General features: G+C 46.1%; 1 protein-coding gene and 1 long non-coding RNA gene across 8 annotated transcripts in view; one reads left to right on the top strand and one right to left on the bottom strand.

Moving 5' to 3' along the window:
* Positions 1–9,283, bottom strand: part of TRIM14 (tripartite motif containing 14) — a 40,304-nt gene extending 31,021 nt beyond the window's left edge. For all 5 annotated transcript variants that reach the window (XR_012159146.1, XM_073345761.2, XM_073345758.2 and 2 more), the window contains exons 1-2: positions 8,854–9,283; positions 731–826 (exon numbers count right to left, since the gene is read on the bottom strand). Coding sequence is in view for 4 of the 5 variants with exons in the window: in XM_073345761.2 (XP_073201862.1) it covers positions 731–826; positions 8,854–9,243 (486 nt within the window). In the remaining variant the exon portion in view is untranslated. The remainder of the gene's footprint in view (positions 1–730; positions 827–8,853) is intronic.
* LOC140911838 (uncharacterized) overlaps positions 8,751–16,722 on the top strand; it is a 35,445-nt gene continuing 27,473 nt past the window's right edge. For all 3 annotated transcript variants that reach the window (XR_012159152.2, XR_012159151.2, XR_013635852.1), the window contains exon 1: positions 8,751–9,133. This is a non-coding gene — a long non-coding RNA (uncharacterized LOC140911838). The remainder of the gene's footprint in view (positions 9,134–16,722) is intronic.

Genomic DNA, 16,722 nt, shown 5'->3' with positions numbered 1-16,722 from the left:
TTTGTTTTACATTTTACCTAAAAACAGTGTGGTTTGAGTGAAGTGTATGAAAAATCTTAGCTCAGTTAACAAAAAGCTTGCGCCATGTTCCTTCCATATTGAGGGAGGGGCAGACTGGTTAATAAACTTACACTGGTCAGCTTTTGACCAGGGCAAGACGATACAATTCTGGGGTCCTAGGCTGGGGGGAACTGGCTGAGGCCTCTCTATTGTTGGTTCATGAATGACTGGCAAAAGCATTCATATGACTCGGGTATGTCCCTGTCCATGAATGTTTGTGTGAGTTCAAGACCTGGAGGGGTCTGCAGCTTGTCACAGTGTGAGAGGGAACCCAGGCTGGTGAGACAGAGTGCTCAGCGGTACCCCAGTTCAAGGTTGCACCCCGGGAACACCCATCACACGCTCCCAAAGTGACAAACTAAACTGCTAATAGGCCCTCTTCTATGGGTGTCCACATAGTTGGTTATACTGACATAACTATATAGTTTATAGGTTTATAGTCATACCTTACCTTATACCTATATAATCTTCCCACACAGACAAGCCCTTTGCCAAGTAACAAAATATTGGGAACAGAGAAGTTAATCACAACATTTACATGATAAACTTGACAGCAAATTTACTTTCGCTCTAGAAAACCATGCTTGTGATTGAGCAGCTGTCTAGGCTGCAGCGTGGGTGGCATCTGAAAGCTGCTACTCCCTGATTAATAAGCAAGTTTCCACTTTACCTTAAGGTCATTAACAGCTTGTTCTATATGTCTTATATTGCCAACTTCCTGTTTCTTTTTCAATTCTAGCTCCTTCAAGTACCTTGTCATGAATTCCTGTTCATGTAAAATAAAATACATACTTGGTCATAAACAATGGTTACAAACGTAATTATCCATTTTTCTTTCTACAGCAGAAGAATGTAGTCAAACTCCCCAAATCACAAGTTTATACAAGGTAAATATCGATACTCGTTAACTAGATCACGTATTTGAATACTGAAGCTGCCCATCTGATATCACTTCTGCAAGACATAGGGAAACTTACTGGGAAAGCCTGTTTTTCACCCTGAAATCTCTATTCTTGCTCAGACAAAAATAATACCACCTGCATATGTGTTTAGCAGTTAAAGGATCCCAGCTGAGCATTTTCATTTGGAAAATCACCCAGGGAACTATTGCCTGGATTCAAAATCCAGTGAATGTGTGTCACACTCTTCAGTTACAATAGATGTTTTCTGCTCTAGGACATAGTATAGACCCGTGGTTCTCAAAGCCAATCCACCCCTTGTTCAGGGAAAGCCCCTGGCATGCTGGACCGGTTTGTTTACCTGCCGTGTCCGCAGGTTCAGCCGATCGCGGCTCCCACTAGCCACAGTTCGCTGCTCCAGGCCAATGGGGGCTGCGGGAAGTGACACGGGCCAAGGGACGTGCTGGCCGCCTTCCTGCAGTCCTCATTGGCCTGGAGCGGCGAACCGCGGCCAGTGGGAGCCGCGATCGGCCAATCCTGCGGATGCGGCAGATAAACAAACCAGTCCGGCACGCCGGGGCTTTCGCTGAACAAGCGGCGGACCGGCTTTGAGAACCACTGGCATAGAGGCTGTACTATAACCAAATTTTATTTGAAGATTAAGCAAATTTATTCTGGCAGATTTTCCTTTACATACCAGCCCTGTTCCTCAATAGGGTTGTTTATGACAGGCAGCTACGAGCATGCTGTAAATAGGATGGTCACCGCTGTTAGAAAGGATGTAGAGAAATTGGAAAGGAGCCAGAGGCAAGTGACAAAGATAATTAGAGGGATGGAATGCAAGCCATATGAGAAAAGGCTGAAGGAACTGGGTATGTTTAGTTTGGAAAAGAGGAGATTACGGGGGGACATGATAGCAGTCTTCAAATCCTTGAAAGGCTGCCATATAAAAGATGGAGGAAAACTGCAACAGAGGAAGAGGCAATGGGTTCAGACTACAGCATAGCAGATTTAGATTAAATCTCAGGAAAAACTTCCTAACTGTAAGAACAGTAGGACAATATAACAAAGTGTCTAGGGAAGTCATGGAAGATCCTTCATGGAAGGTTTTCAAAAGGAGGCTGGTTAGCCATCTGTCTTGAATGGTTTAGACACATCAAATCCTGCATCTTGGCAGGAGGTTGGACCAGATGACTCTTGCGGTCCCTTCTAACCCTATGATTCTATGATTGTAAGACACAGCGATGGTGAGTAATTTAAAAAAGGATATTGATTTTTTTCCTAACATGGTTCAATATTTTAAAGTATGTCTTTGTTTACTGGCTGAACTACATTTACTAATTCAGATCAGATTTTGATATCCTTACACTGGTTAAAAAAAAACGAGGAGTACTTGTGGCACCTTAGAGACTAACAAATGTATTTGGGCATAAGCTTTTGTGGGCTAAAAAAAAGTGGATTTTAGCCCACGAAAGCTTATGCCCAAATAAATTTTACTGATATGCTGAAATGCTGATACAGACTAACACAGCTACCCCTCTGAAACCTAACACTGGTTAGGTCCTTACTCTGTGAGGAGCCCTGGTGATTTCAGTGAGGCTATTTGCAGAGTAAAGTACTGCTCCCCATGAGTAAGGGTCTGAGATCTGGCCCTCAGAGATTAAGGTGGAGGTTTTCTAAGGCAGCCGGCTCCCATTGGAAGTCAATGGGCATCAGGGCCCAGACGGTTCAAGTTGTTCAGGTGTTGCTGCACTCCGTGTTGAACACCGATCTCACTTAGGAGCCTAGATCTCATTTTCAAAAGGAAGTTAGGCACTTCGAAGTCTAAATTCCATCAATGACAGGATTTAGATTCCTAAATCAGTTAGGTGTTGCGATGCTGAGCATAGCTACGCCTAAATACGTTTTATAATCTGGGCCTGGGTGCCTATCTGCCCTTTTGTGGCTTGGAAAATCTCCCCATCAGCCTGTTCCCAGAATTCATAGAGACCCCATTCCACATGGATTCCTACAGGAGTCATGAGTAACTGTTTGTATGATGAGGCCCTTAAGTTTTTTGTTTTTTTTACCTATTAACATCTTAAATTGTGATTTTAAACATAAGAGCTATACCATGTCCCAAGTAACCCTTTCACACTGTTACTTTCACTCTAATAATACAGCATGATAAGGGATTCAGAAATCTTTAACAATCAAAGTTAACAGCAGTAAACATCATGCCATTGAAAACTCCCAAAGTGTGGCCTTGAGCATTGGGAACTTCAGTGGACTCTGAAATGGACATGTTGCAGTTTTGGAGATATAGCGGAGTTTTAACTTGTGATGTGAAAATACACAGAGAAAGAAATGAGCTAGAGAGAGTGAAAAGAGGAGCAGAATTACCCTAATATACATATAAAGTTAAGGCTTACGGTGAGTGACAGTAACACAAATATGAATGTTTTGACATGCTTCAAATGCCAGGAGCAGAGGTAGGGGCTTTTGTATCTTAGTATTAAAAGGTGTCAGTGATGCGGCACTCGGGCCAATGTACTAATCCTCATGTGGCCCTTGTGGTGATTTGAGTTTGAGACCCCTGATCTTGCCAGCTGTCTATCCACCTTATAGTCCATGTCTATAACCAATGCTCTGTTTAAAACAAACCAAATCCAATTAACATTTTATTGGAGTGAATGAGAAAATAACCACTTGGCTGTATCTGGTACAGGATGTCCTGCACTTCATTGCTTCTGCAGGCTGAGCTCATTGCACACACAGTGATTCATTCATAGACTCCGAGGCAAGAAGGGACCACTGGGATCATCTAGTCTGTCTACACAGGCCAGAGAACTGCCCCCAAATAATTCCTAGAGCAGATCTTTTAGAAATACATCCAATCTTGATTTTAAAATGGCCAGTCATTGAGAATCTACCACGACCCTTGGTAAATTGTTCCAATTGTTAATTATTCTCACTGTTAAAAATTCACACCTTATTTCCAGTCTGAATTTGTCTAGCTTCAACTTCCAGCCATAAGACTGTTATACCTTTCTCTGCTAGACTGAAGAGCCCCAGTTTCAAATATCTGTGATATAAGTGCTCCCTCTGAAATGGGTGCTTTTTAATAGCAGTGCTCCACACTAGGACAAAACAGAAGAGTTACCATTAGATCGGCATGTTCTGTACACCTGCCGATTTCCTTACATCCCTCCATCCCCCCAAAACTAGGTCATCTAGGTGCTCTTCTCTTATCCCCCTCAAATTATCCATGTGTATAACTTGTCAATAGTTACATTATTTCTTTCCTTTCTGTCTGAAAATTGGTCATTCAGGGTGCTGACATTTGAAACTGCATTGGGAGGAAGGGTAGAGCTGAGACAGAGGCATGCCGCATTGTTATGCTGAAAGGTGTTAATTCTTTAGTTCTTTGATCTATAGACAATTACAGACCTGTTTAAAGCTAAGGGATATGCATGCCAGAGGCTCCGTGGGTTTCTTATTTTCCTGTTCTCCTTTTCCAATTTTTATCAAAATCAATAGGCTTCTGCCCACTGAGGCCTAGAACTTTCCCTGAAGTTTTGGAAGAGATCAGATGCAGTGTTCAAAAATAATTGTGTTATATGCAGACAAACAGAGAAATGCTATCAAGTTGAGTGTAGGACCTTGCGTTGTTTGGCCAACATGGACACCACTGTCTCTTCTGACTAAGATTTTCAAAGCTGGTTGCCTAAAGTTAAACTCCTGGGTCCATATTTAGGTATCTAAGTGACGCTGCTGAAAGTCAAACTACTTACTTAAACAGCTAGGCATGGATTTAGGAGCCTAAACTTTAGGCACTCAGGCTTGAAACTTTTGGCCTCTGTGGGCAGAGGAAAAGAAGTCCCATTAGACCTCTGATTGGGGCACAGGAGTAATCTGCCATCAAATTGGATAAAAATCAATGATTTTAAAAAAAAGTTAAAAAATCGGATTTTTTTGATAAATCCTTTTTGAGGAAAAAGATAGTTTTAATTAAGATACATTATAGCTCAAAGATATCTCATCATGGAATAGGGATTATAAATTCTAATTCTATAGTATGAGACAATATATTCATGTAATGTTTAAGAAAGTTTTGTAAACGAGTTCCAATAGTTCATTTATCTTCATAAATGATCTGGAGGATGGTGTGGATTGCACTCTCAGCAAATTTGCGGATGATACTAAACTGGGAGGAGTGGTAGATACGCTGGAGGGGAGGGATAGGATACAGAAGGACCTAGACAAATTGGAGGATTGGACCAAAAGAAATCTGATGAGGTTCAATAAGGATAAGTGCAGGGTCCTGCACTTAGGATGGAAGAATCCAATGCACCACTACTGACTAGGGACCGAATGGCTAGGCAGCAGTTCTGCAGAGAAGGACCTAGGGGTGACAGTGGACAAGAAGCTGGATATGAGTCAGCAGTGTGCCCTTGTTGCCAAGAAGGCCAATGGCATTTTGGGATGTATAAGTAGGGGCATAGCGAGCAGATCGAGGGATGTGATCGTTCCCCTCTATTCGACATTGGTGAGGCCTCATCTGGAGTACTGTGTCCAGTTTTGGGCCCCACACTACAAGAAGGATGTGGATAAATTGGAGAGAGTCCAGCGAAGGGCAACAAAAATTATTAGGGGTCTAGAACACATGACTTATGAGGAGAGGCTGAGGGAGCTGGGATTGTTTAGCCTGCAGAAGAGAAGAATGAGGGGGGATTTAATAGCTGCTTTCAACTACCTGAAAGGGGGTTCCAAAGAGGATGGCTCTAGACTGTTCTCAATGGTAGCAGATGACAGAACGAGGAGTAATGGTCTCAAGTTGCAGTGGGGGAGGTTTAGATTGGATATTAGGAAAAACTTTTTCACTAAGAGGGTGGTGAAACACTGGAATGCGTTACCTAGGGAGGTGGTAGAATCTCCTTCCTTAGAAGTTTTTAAGGTCAGGCTTGACAAAGCCCTGGCTGGGATGATTTAACTGGGAATTGGTCCTGCTTCGAGCAGGGGGTTGGACTAGATGACCTTCAGGGGTCCCTTCCAACCCTGATATTCTATGATTCTATGATACTATAAGGTGGGTGCATAACTGGTTGGAAAACCCATTCCCAGAGAGCAGTTATCAGTGGTTCACAGTCATGCTGGAAGGGCATAACATGTGGGATCCCGGAAGGATCAGTTCTGGGTCCAGTTCTGTTCAATATCTTCATCAATTATTTAGATAATGGCATAGAGAGTACACTTATAAAGTTTGCAGACGATACCAAGCTGGGAGAGGTTGCAAGTGCTTTGGAGGATAGGATTAAAATTCAAAATGATCTGAACAAACTGGAGAAATGGTCTGAAGTAGACAGGATGAAATTCAATAAGGACAAATGCAAAGTACGCCACTTAGAAAGGAACAATCAGTTGCACACATACAAAATGGGAAATGACTGCTTAGGAAAGAGTACTGCGGAAAGGGATCTGGGCATCATAGTGGATCACAAGCTAGATATGAGTCAACAGTCTAACACTGTTGCAAAAAAAGCAAACATCGTTATGGGATGTATTAGCAGAAGTGTTGTAAGCAAGACACGAGAAGTAATTCTTCCGCTCTACTCAGCGCTGATTAGGCCTCAACTGGAGTATTGTGTCCCGTTCTGGGCGCCACTATTCAGGAAGGACGTGGACAAATCGGAGAGAATACAGAGAAGAGCGACAGAAATGATTAAAGGTTTAGAAAACATGACCTGTGAGGGAAGATTGAAAATATTGGGTTTGTTTAGTCTGGCACAGAGAAGACTGAGGGGGCACATGATAACAGTTCTCAAGTACATAAAAGGCTGTTACAAGGAGGAGGGAGAAATTTTTTTTTTCTTAACCTCTGAGGACAGGACAAGAAGCAATGGGCGTACATTGCAGCAAGGGAGGTTTAGGTTGGACATTAGGAAAAACTTCCTGTGAGGGTGATTAAGTATTGGAATAAATTGCCTAGGGAGGTTGTGGAATCTCCATCATTGGGGATTTTTAAGAGCAGGTTACACAAACACCTGTCAGGGATGGTCTAGATAATACTTAGTCCTGCCTTGAGTGCAGGGGACTGGACTAGATGACCTTTTGAGGTCCCTTCCAGTCCTATGATTCTATGATCCAGTGGAATCTCCGAGAGGAGGACCTGCAGAATTTCCTGCCACATATGCCATTCCCCCTGCTTCAAATCCAAGCACAAGGGCACACACATGCACACTGCAGCACTGGTCACAAGTGAGTACTCAGAACTGCCTGGAGAACATTTCTGCAATGCTCTGATTTGAGTCCTAGCATACATTTGCTTGTGAGGTTTTCACTTCTTACAGAGGCTAAATAAAATAACCGCACTGCTTCAGGAGCATTGCTAAAACACTGTCTCCAATACGAATGGCAGGAGCCCATCTTGCACAGCAACACAAAATTTTGACCAGCAATGTATTCAGTCTGCGTATTTGACTATGCTGTTAGAAGAGACAGCTTGGATGGAAATTATGGGGTTACAGTGCCAGAACCCAGGCTGGTGTGCCAATGTCCGAGCTCACCAACTACACTTAGGGCTTGTCTACACCAAACAGCTTTTAACGACAGGGCTGTGTAGACACAGCCCTGTTGCTAAAAGTCGGCACGTGTAAATGCTCTTTGTCCTCACTTTTGCAGACAAAATACTTCCACCCCCGCAAGCAGCATTCAGTTTGTCGGCAGGAGTATACTGCCACTTGCCGTGGCAAAACTTTTGTCTTTTGCAGGGGGATTAAGCACCCATGAAAGACAAAAGTTTTGTCGACAACTTGGCAGGGTAGACAAAGCCTATGTATTGATGCCATGTCCTGGAGAGTGCCTCTTTCTCTTCTGCTGAATCCACAGCCAAAAAATGAAATCTCTATCACCAAGAAACCAGCAGATGTCAGCAGAGGCTAGATATTTAGGGCCAGAAGTTCTAAAGAGCACTCACAACCAGGAGCCAGATGTTCAAAAGAGCTCAGGCTCCCATTTCAGCATCAAAAGTAAGCAGCCGGATTGATTCTAGTCCAAAGGATTGATTCTCCACTGCCAAGTTCTTTGCAAGAGTCATTTACATCGGTGCAAAGTACACGTCAAACTCTAGCATCTCAGAATAGCTAGTAGCATTTGACCCCACTTTGCACTCCCTTTACTTAGGTGTAAATGACTACACAAAGCGCAAAGCAGTGGCGAAACAGGACCATAGTATTTTAACTTGAGAATGCTGGGGTTCATATTTTGAAACCCTCTAAATACGATAACTATTCTTTCCTCCCCCATTTTCACTTGCTCAGATCTTTCTGAAAAATTCTGCTTTGAATCTGAAACTTTCCAACCCAAGAGTAACTTTTCTGGAAAGCGTAAGGAAAACTGCTTCAGTGACTGGGGGACGGAGGGCTTTTTCGGCTTAAAGGGTATCTGAGGCATGAAGGAGACCCACTTAACATGCTCTTTACAGTCACAGAATCAGAATTATTAAACAACCTCCTTAAGAAAGGGATGGACGGTGCTTCCCAAATGCAGCCTGCCGGCACATCACCACATGGAACCTTCTCCGGTCAATGGTCATTACAAAGCAGGCTTCCTGGGTCGGGGCTCCTGGGGGTGGCCCTGGGTTGCTCTCCCCCCAGGGAGCCCTACAACCTCACAACACCCCTGTCCTCCACCCACAGTAACTCAGAGCGGGGGCAGTGCAGGGGGATGGGCCCCTCTACACAGCTGGGTACCAGGCAGGGCGGTGCCGGGTGAGCCAGGGCCAGGCACTACGCCCAGTGCAAACAGGATGAAGCACCAGGCAGGGGCCCGTGCCCAGGCCAGAGAGGGGCAGACGCCAGGCAGGAGCCCGGTCCATAGAGGGTCCCGGCCCGGTCCATACACGCCCCCCCGTTACCTTGGTGCCCTGCGCGGCCTGCCCCAGCAGGCTGACGCGGTGGCCGCGGTGGGCGCCCAGCACCGGGCACAGGGCGCACACGCAGAGCGCGCAGTCGGCGCAGAACAGCTCCAGGGGCCGCTCCCGGTGCTCGGGGCACCAGCGGCCCCGCTCCCGCAGCGCCCACAGCTCGGCCGCCGCCTCCCCGGCCGGGCCCAGCCGGTGCCCGCGGAAGGCGGGCGCCCCGCCGGGCTCCCCGAGGTGCGGCCGCACGTGGGCCCCGCAGTAGGAGGCCAGGCAGGTGAGGCAGCTCCACTCCGCCGCGCCGCGCTGCCCCGCCGGGCACAGCTCGCACCGGGGGCCCGGCTCCCCCAGGGCTGAGGCGCCGCGCTGGGACTCGGGCTGCGCCATGGCCGGGCTGCGCCTCCTTCCCGCCGGGCCCGGGAACCAAAACTCGCCGGCCGGAGGGGGCGGGCCCGGGCCCGGGGGGGCGGCCCCGCCTCAGGCCGCGGAGCGCGCTGGGCCTCGCCCCCGGGTCCCCGCCGGCCCCGGGGCAGGTCTGTGGCGGGAGAGGCCGCTATTCGCGGGCCCGGACCCGCCGCAGCGCTGGGGGGCCAACCCAGGGCTCCGGGCGCCCACGCTAAAAGCCGGGTCCCCGATCAGAGTGAAAGCCTTTCTCTGGGCCCTGCGTGGACAAGCCCTTGGAGAGGAAACAGGGCCCCAGCCCCTGCTATTGGAGCGAGCTGGCGGTGGTGGGGGACCCTTGCAAGGGGCTGAAGGCCGCCCTGCGCCCCTCCTTATCAAATCTGCCCAGCGCCTGCCACAAAACAGCGTCCCTAACAGCCTGGGCCCCCCTTGGGCCTGCTCTGAACAGACCGTTTTGCTGGCATTGCCATAGTTGTTAGGGCTACGCCCCCCCTGGAAACACGGTTATACTGGTAACAGAATCGTTTCCGAGATAGAGGTATAAACTGCGTCTCCACTACAGGGAGTTGCCAGATAGCGACACTGGCAAACCCCTTCTAGGGTAGAGACTCTCCACAAAAAGAATAACCCGAGTTATCCTAATTAATGCTAACGGATTTTTGCAAGAGATACTATGTTCATGCTTCAGGGGTTAAGCCCATATATAACCCCCCAGATATCAGGATGAGCCCTACAGGGGGCTCACGGAGGGGTTCTTACATGTTTCTTTGAAGTGTCCAGTGCTGGCCCCTGCAAGAGACAGGATACTGGACTAGGTGACCATGAGCCTGAACCAGTTTGGCAATTCCTACATTCCTAGTCTGAATGTTACTGTTCCAGGTATAATATAGGCCCCTATCAGATACATCTGTATTGTATTCAAACATCCTCACAGACATTCCTGCTCCTAGTCTCTAAATCCAGCTATCCTTCCATCCCAACATAGGATTTATATTAATGGAATTTCCAAACGTCCTTTTAGTCATCTCTGTGCTTCCTCAGTATGGGAAGATGTGCACAAGTATCCACAAATGACCTGATTTACATTGACACTAAGGGACTTCTGTGCCACTCTAGGAGCATAAATGGGTGCTGTAAATAAGGCCCCTTTGCACTAGCCAAGCAATAGTAAAGGGGCCTAAGTTTCAATAAGAATCAGGACCAATAAGTCTTTAAGAGGACTTGCACACATGGAAAAAGTCAGTAAGATAACAGGAAACCACACAGTCACGAGACTACACCCACAAATGTCTGTTAAGTAACAAATACAGACAGACATGCAAAGAGTTTATGTAGAACCCAGAATGTAGAAAAGCTAACAAAGAGATCTAATAGATCCAAATCTACCTACTAATCCTAAATCTACTTCCTAATAGAGAATTGACAAAGAATAATAGGGAAGTCTGATACCACTCACCCCAAGCTACATGAATTCATCAAAATCAGAAGCAGGCTCACAGAATGAAGCAATGCAAGGGTCAAATGCAATTATTGTGTAGTACTAGAAAGGAGTATTAAAATTAATGAGTGTGAAAGAGGTGGGAGAATCCTAAAACACCTGATCACTAAGGAAAAGCAGAATTCAGTTCCTCCAAAGGAGCAAGGGGAAGGAACAAGTAGCGGCCAAAATGGCTTCACGAGGGACTTACACAGACACCTGAAGATTGAACCAAAATCTTATGCTGAAAATAGAAAATTGGGCCCTGGTTCAGAAAACACACATCCATTACTCACATGAGTAAAGTTATGCATGTTCACAAGTGTTTAAAGGACTGGGGCCTTAGACACCAAATTGGTATATGGTATAGGTAGTCAGTGCCTGCAGGAAGATGAGGACACACAGAAGAGCAGAAAGAATACCATAAACTAATGAGAATATGGAGTGAAAGTGGTCAGAAGCTACTTGGCTAATCAGAGATTAGTAAAGCACATCCTTTTCTATGAAGTGCATATGGCTAGTTAGCACAGCTGCTGAACCTCAGAGTATGAGGTTCTAAAGTATCTAGTCACTTATTCGATATGAAATTGTTTGAGAAGAATAAGGTAGCCTTGGAGTTTCTGATGTTTTCAGGGTCTTCTCAGGCAGTTTGACAGCCTGAATTCTGTATTTCCTCTTTTAAATAGTGATGGGCTTGGGGACATTAACGTTAACCTAGACTTCCTGCCTTATTTAAGGGTTTAGGGGGCAGGGAGGGATGTTTATAATAAAACTACAGAGTTCTTGTAAGTTTCTTGTCACCTGGATTCTGAACGTCCTAGTTTTAGATACTGTTTTTGTATAATTCCTGTATTGTTGTTGGGTCTTTAATGCTTCAAGTCACAGATACGTACTTTCAACCTTAACAAAATCCTCTGGCTGATAACGTCATGCATCTGTCTTATCATCTCAGATATGGTTGCAATGTGTATTGGGAAGCTTCTGATCAGTGACGTTTCACCCCTGTGCAAAGGGCCAGCAAAGCCTTCAAAATAGGGTGTAAATGCCCCATAGCCAGCCTCATGGTGACTCGGCACTGTGGTGAATTTCACCCAGAGGGAACAATTAGGGGAGAGGGCAAGGTCAAAGCAGCAGAGCAGTCCATGCTGAGGAGTAAGGCAAATGGGAACTGTCCTTGCTTCTCGTCATCTGGGTACCTTTACATCTGCCTGGCCATCAGGCTGTGAAGGGAATGTAGCATGGTACGGTGGGAACGGGGCTAAGAAGCCACTGCCAGCTCTTTGCTAGTGCTAATCCCAGCTCTGAGAGCGACTTCTTGTGTGGCCTAGGGCAAGTCCCATTACCTCTCTGTATTTTGGTATGCTTGTTCTGAAAATGGGGATGATACTCAACGGCCAAGTGAGGAAGTTGGTGAAAGTGCTTTGCAAAAAGCATTAATGCCATCAGTGTCAAACATTGGAACTTAACACAGAGGACATGCGAGGTCAGCGCAGGATAGACAGGAATGGTGGAGTTTGTGCATGCTCTAACAGCACAGGAAGGACTCAGAATGTTAAACATTAATAAGGAAGGCTCTTATGCAAATGTACCACTCCCCTCCTGCAACGACAAACTTCTAATCTGCCCTTATAAATCCTGCGTGCACTGACCTAGCGGGCCATCAGAACAGCAAGCAAGCAAGCAAGCAAGAAAGAAAGAAAGAAAGAAAGCATCCCTGTCTCAGTTTCCTTGTAAACACTAACAATGGGCACCTCAGAGGTTCCCATCAGGGAGAGTGTGTATATGACTAGCAGCCTGCATTCCACCCAACAGGCGGAAATGACTTGAGTAAGCAGTGGGACAGTCAGGCTGAAGGAAACTGAGGCAGGAGGCCACTTTTCATTTCCAGCCTCAAAGTAAACACAATATTAAGTACATACACATAGAGCTTTTCAGTCTAGGCCAGCAGCTTGCAGGTTTTGTTTGGCTAATAGGATTTTTTTTTAAAGCCTGTCTGTTTCTTTGTGTAGTAAATTGCTTGTATATTTCTGGTCTGAGCCAGGTGTAGTTTTTAAAGTCTATTTTAGGACTGTTGATTAATCACAGTTAACTTATGCGATTAACTCAAAAAATTAATTGCAATTAATCACACTGTTAAACAACAGAATACCAACTGAAATTTATTAAATATTTTGGATGTTTTTCTACATTTTCAGATATATTGATTTCAATTACAACACAGAATACAAAGTGTACAGTGCTCACTTTATATTATTATTTTTTATTATAAATATTTGCACTGTAAAAATTAACAAAAGAAATAGTATTTTTCAATTCACCTCATACAAGTACTGTAGGGCAGTCTCTTTATCATGAAAGTTTAACTTACAAATGTAGATTTTTTTTGTTACATAACTGCACTCAAAAAAACAATGTATAACTTTAGAGCCTACAAGTGCACTCAGTCCTCCTTCTTGTTCAGCCAATCACTAGGACAAACAAGTTTGTTTACATTGACGGGAGTTTGTTTACATTGACGCCTGCTTTTTATTTACAATGTCACCTGAAAGTGAGAACAGGCGTTCACATGGCACTTTTTGTAGCTGGCGTTCCAAGGTATTTATATGCCACCCATGAAGAGGCATATGAATGTTTAGCATGCTTCGGCCACCATTCCAGAGGACAGGCTTCCATGCTGATGATGCGTGTAAAAAAAATAATGTGTTATTTAAATTTGTGACTGAACTCCTTGGGGGAAGAACTGTATGTCTCCTGCTCTGTTTTACCTGCATTCTGCCATATATTTCATGTTATAGCGGTCTCAAATGATGACCCAGCACATGTTCATTTTAAGAACACTGTTACCAGATTTGCCAGTTGCTTTTGGGTATGCTCTCTCTCTCTCTCTAACAGAGCACGACTGAGAGGACCGGGTTAATCAGCACTCCCAAGCTGACCCCTTATATGCCCCTGGACTCAGCAGGCTGGGTCGAACAGTACCTCCAAGCTGTCACCCTCATGTGCCATGGGCACCGCACTGGAATAGAATGCGCTTGAGCAGGCCGGGTCAAGCAGCACTTTCAATCTACCACCCTTATTTACCCCTGGACTCAGCAGACTGAGTTAAGCAGCACTTCTAAGCTGCCACCCTCATATGCCCCAGGTTCAGCGCATCCCTATCCCCACTTTCACGTTAGACTTGTTCTGGTAGTGACCCACTTGATGAGCAAACCCCACAGGATTTGGGGGCACTGCAGGGATCTTTAGGTTAGGTACAAGGAGCATTGCTGCAGAGCGAATGAAGAAGCCAAAAAACACCCACGAGGGGGAGGGAGAGAGAGAGAAGCAACCACCTTCCACCACCAAGTAGGCTATCACTGGTTGCGTTTGATGGTGTACGTCCCTTTCGAGACCACAACGGGTTACAGAAGAATGGGACAGAGTCTGGTGTGGGCTTAGTTTTATAACAAAACTTGAGTGACTCCCTGGTGGCACTCTGCATGCAATTGGCAACGCTTTCCCAGGGGCAACCTGAGGAGTTGCCAACAGCGTAGAACTGGTAGCAACGCGGCAGGGCCAGGGGGTTACTTCCATTCCCATAGAATCCATGCATGTAGCACAGTAGCAGTTTTACTTCCTGGGCTCCAGATGGCCAGCACCTCCAGAGGTTCAGAGGGATCACAAGTACAGCATAGAGCCTGGACCGCATCAGACTCCAGACACTTATGAACAGCAGTGTACTGGTGTAACGGTGGGATGTTATGGCTCCTGTTCGGGACCTGTGAGGGGGCACAGAAGAGAACAAACTTCCACACTCCCCGTGTACACGGGGAGAATCTGGGACCAATATTGCAGGGTGAACATGAAACAGTAACCTATGTGAAGGTGGCCATAATCAGTCGAGGACTTTTCCGGCCTTTTCCTGCCTCAACATCAGGGTAGGCACTGACAAGCCCACCCGACGTGTATTTTCCAATGGCCCCAAGCCATTTCTTCTTGCTAGCCAAGAAGGGTGGCTGGCAGGATGGAGAAGACAGTTATAATATTTCTTGAGGGTCAGGTGGTTTATCCTTCCACTTTTTGAGCTGTGAGGAATGAAACCCTTTTCACCAGCGTTTCCCATTTTTTCCATACAGGATTTTTACCTGATAAACACTGGGGCTGGCCCGATTCACACTAAAGCAGGGGCCATCCCAGGTGTGTGTCAAAGAGTGCTCCTTTGCTGAAAACTTTTTGTAGGTTACTGGTTGGCCTAATTCCCATATCAAAGGAGGTTTTCCCCAGCCTAGTTTTCTGTCGATGTTTTGCTGTACTATGCCTAGCTGTGCTGCCACTCGCTTGTGTAGAGCAGCGATCATCTCGACTAAGGTTTGTACCCGTTCATCTGTTACCACTTCCCTTCCCAGGCACTAGGCAGTTCTACTCCTAACCACCAACTTTCAGGCATGCGCATTTGCCTTCAAAGGGAGCGTACCCATGTAGTACCTTAGAGCCTCTTAGAACCATTAAGATGATTGGTAGCTTTTCATCCCCATCACTCCCTGAGCTCTTTACTTGTTTTCTCAAAACTTCCTTTAGCATGCGATTGGTTCATTCAACTTGTCCAGAGGACTCAGGATGTCCAGCTATGTGGAAACGTTGCTTAATGCCTAAAGCCTTACATAGCTCTTGCATAACATCTCCCACAAAATGGGATCCCAAATCTGAATCAATTCTGGGAATTCCCATTCTTGAGAAAACTATGTTAAAGAGCTGCTTAGCAGTGACCGAGGTAGTGTTGGTTTTAGTAGCAATGGCTTCCACCCATTTGGAGATGCGATCTACTATTACCAGGCATATTCTCTCTACTGGTGATGATTAAAGGGCCTATGTAATCTATCTGAATCTGGGACCAGAGACCCTCTATTCTTTGGTGCCCCAATGCATTTTTTTGAACCTGGTGATCAGCATTAACCATGGTGCACTGCAGACAATTGTCAAACGCCGTATCTATATCCGCTTTCATGCCTGGCCACCACTCTGTATCTTTAACCCTATTTAAAATATTCCTGTTTTCCTCTATGCCCTTGCTCAACTGCACAAACTGAATCAGGTCCCCCGATACCTGGCTGGAGACTATCCAGTACCTTTGACCACCTGCATCCACTGCCCACCAGACATCTCCAACCTGCTCAATCCTGTATTTTCCTGTGGGATCTTTCCCTGTCCTGGCTAAGGACTGGAATTCTGTATCCCCATCTTGAAGCGTACTTAAGTCCAAGGTATGTATTCCTTTACCTAAAGTTTTTCCCTGGGTAGTTACTGCCTATATTTGTTCTACCTGGTCTGTGTCTCTAGTGTGATTACTGGTAGCAGTAGTTTTGGCTAAGGCATCAGCTCGGTTGTTCCAGTGCGCTTCTTCTGATGTCCCTTCATGTGGGTCACCCAGGTGTCCCCAGTTCTTTCCTTGATAACTTGTTTATCAGTGGGTCTCCCTCCGGAGATGCACTGAGAACTTAGAATGTCCACTAGCAATTGGGGTAATATCCCTGCGTTTCCCACTGTAGCCCTCACAGTCGGTCTGCCCCATACATCGCACTGAAATCTTGTGATTAGCTGGGGAGGCCTGCAGGGAACCGGGCACCCCTACTGATCAGCCGACTCCCTCGAGAGCCTCCACTGAGAAGAGGGGGCAGGGATCTGGTTTTGACAGGGAGTAGGCGTGGGGGACGCACTTCGTACCAGGCTAGTGGGCCGGGGAGGGGGGGTTCCCTGCATTAACTCTTTTCCCCATGACCTGAGACAAACCATTCATCAGGATGCTGAGGGGCTGATTATCATATTTTCCCCTAACATATCCTCCCCTAACTTCACCAGCTCCATCCAAATCATGTTCCTAAGGGTCTCCTTGTGTCGGTGCTGCCCAGGGTTGTGGGAGGTAGGGGGATTAGAATTGGGAGGGTGACTGGCAGAGTGAGGACCATTATTCACAAATGTGATAGTCTGCACTGGCTCTGAGGTAGTCTTTC

Source organism: Lepidochelys kempii, chromosome 5 (genome assembly GCF_965140285.1).
Source record: "Lepidochelys kempii isolate rLepKem1 chromosome 5, rLepKem1.hap1, whole genome shotgun sequence".
Taxonomy (NCBI): Eukaryota; Metazoa; Chordata; order Testudines; family Cheloniidae; genus Lepidochelys; species Lepidochelys kempii.
Note: the sequence above shows the minus strand (reverse complement) of the source record. Positions and strands in the feature narration are given on the sequence as shown.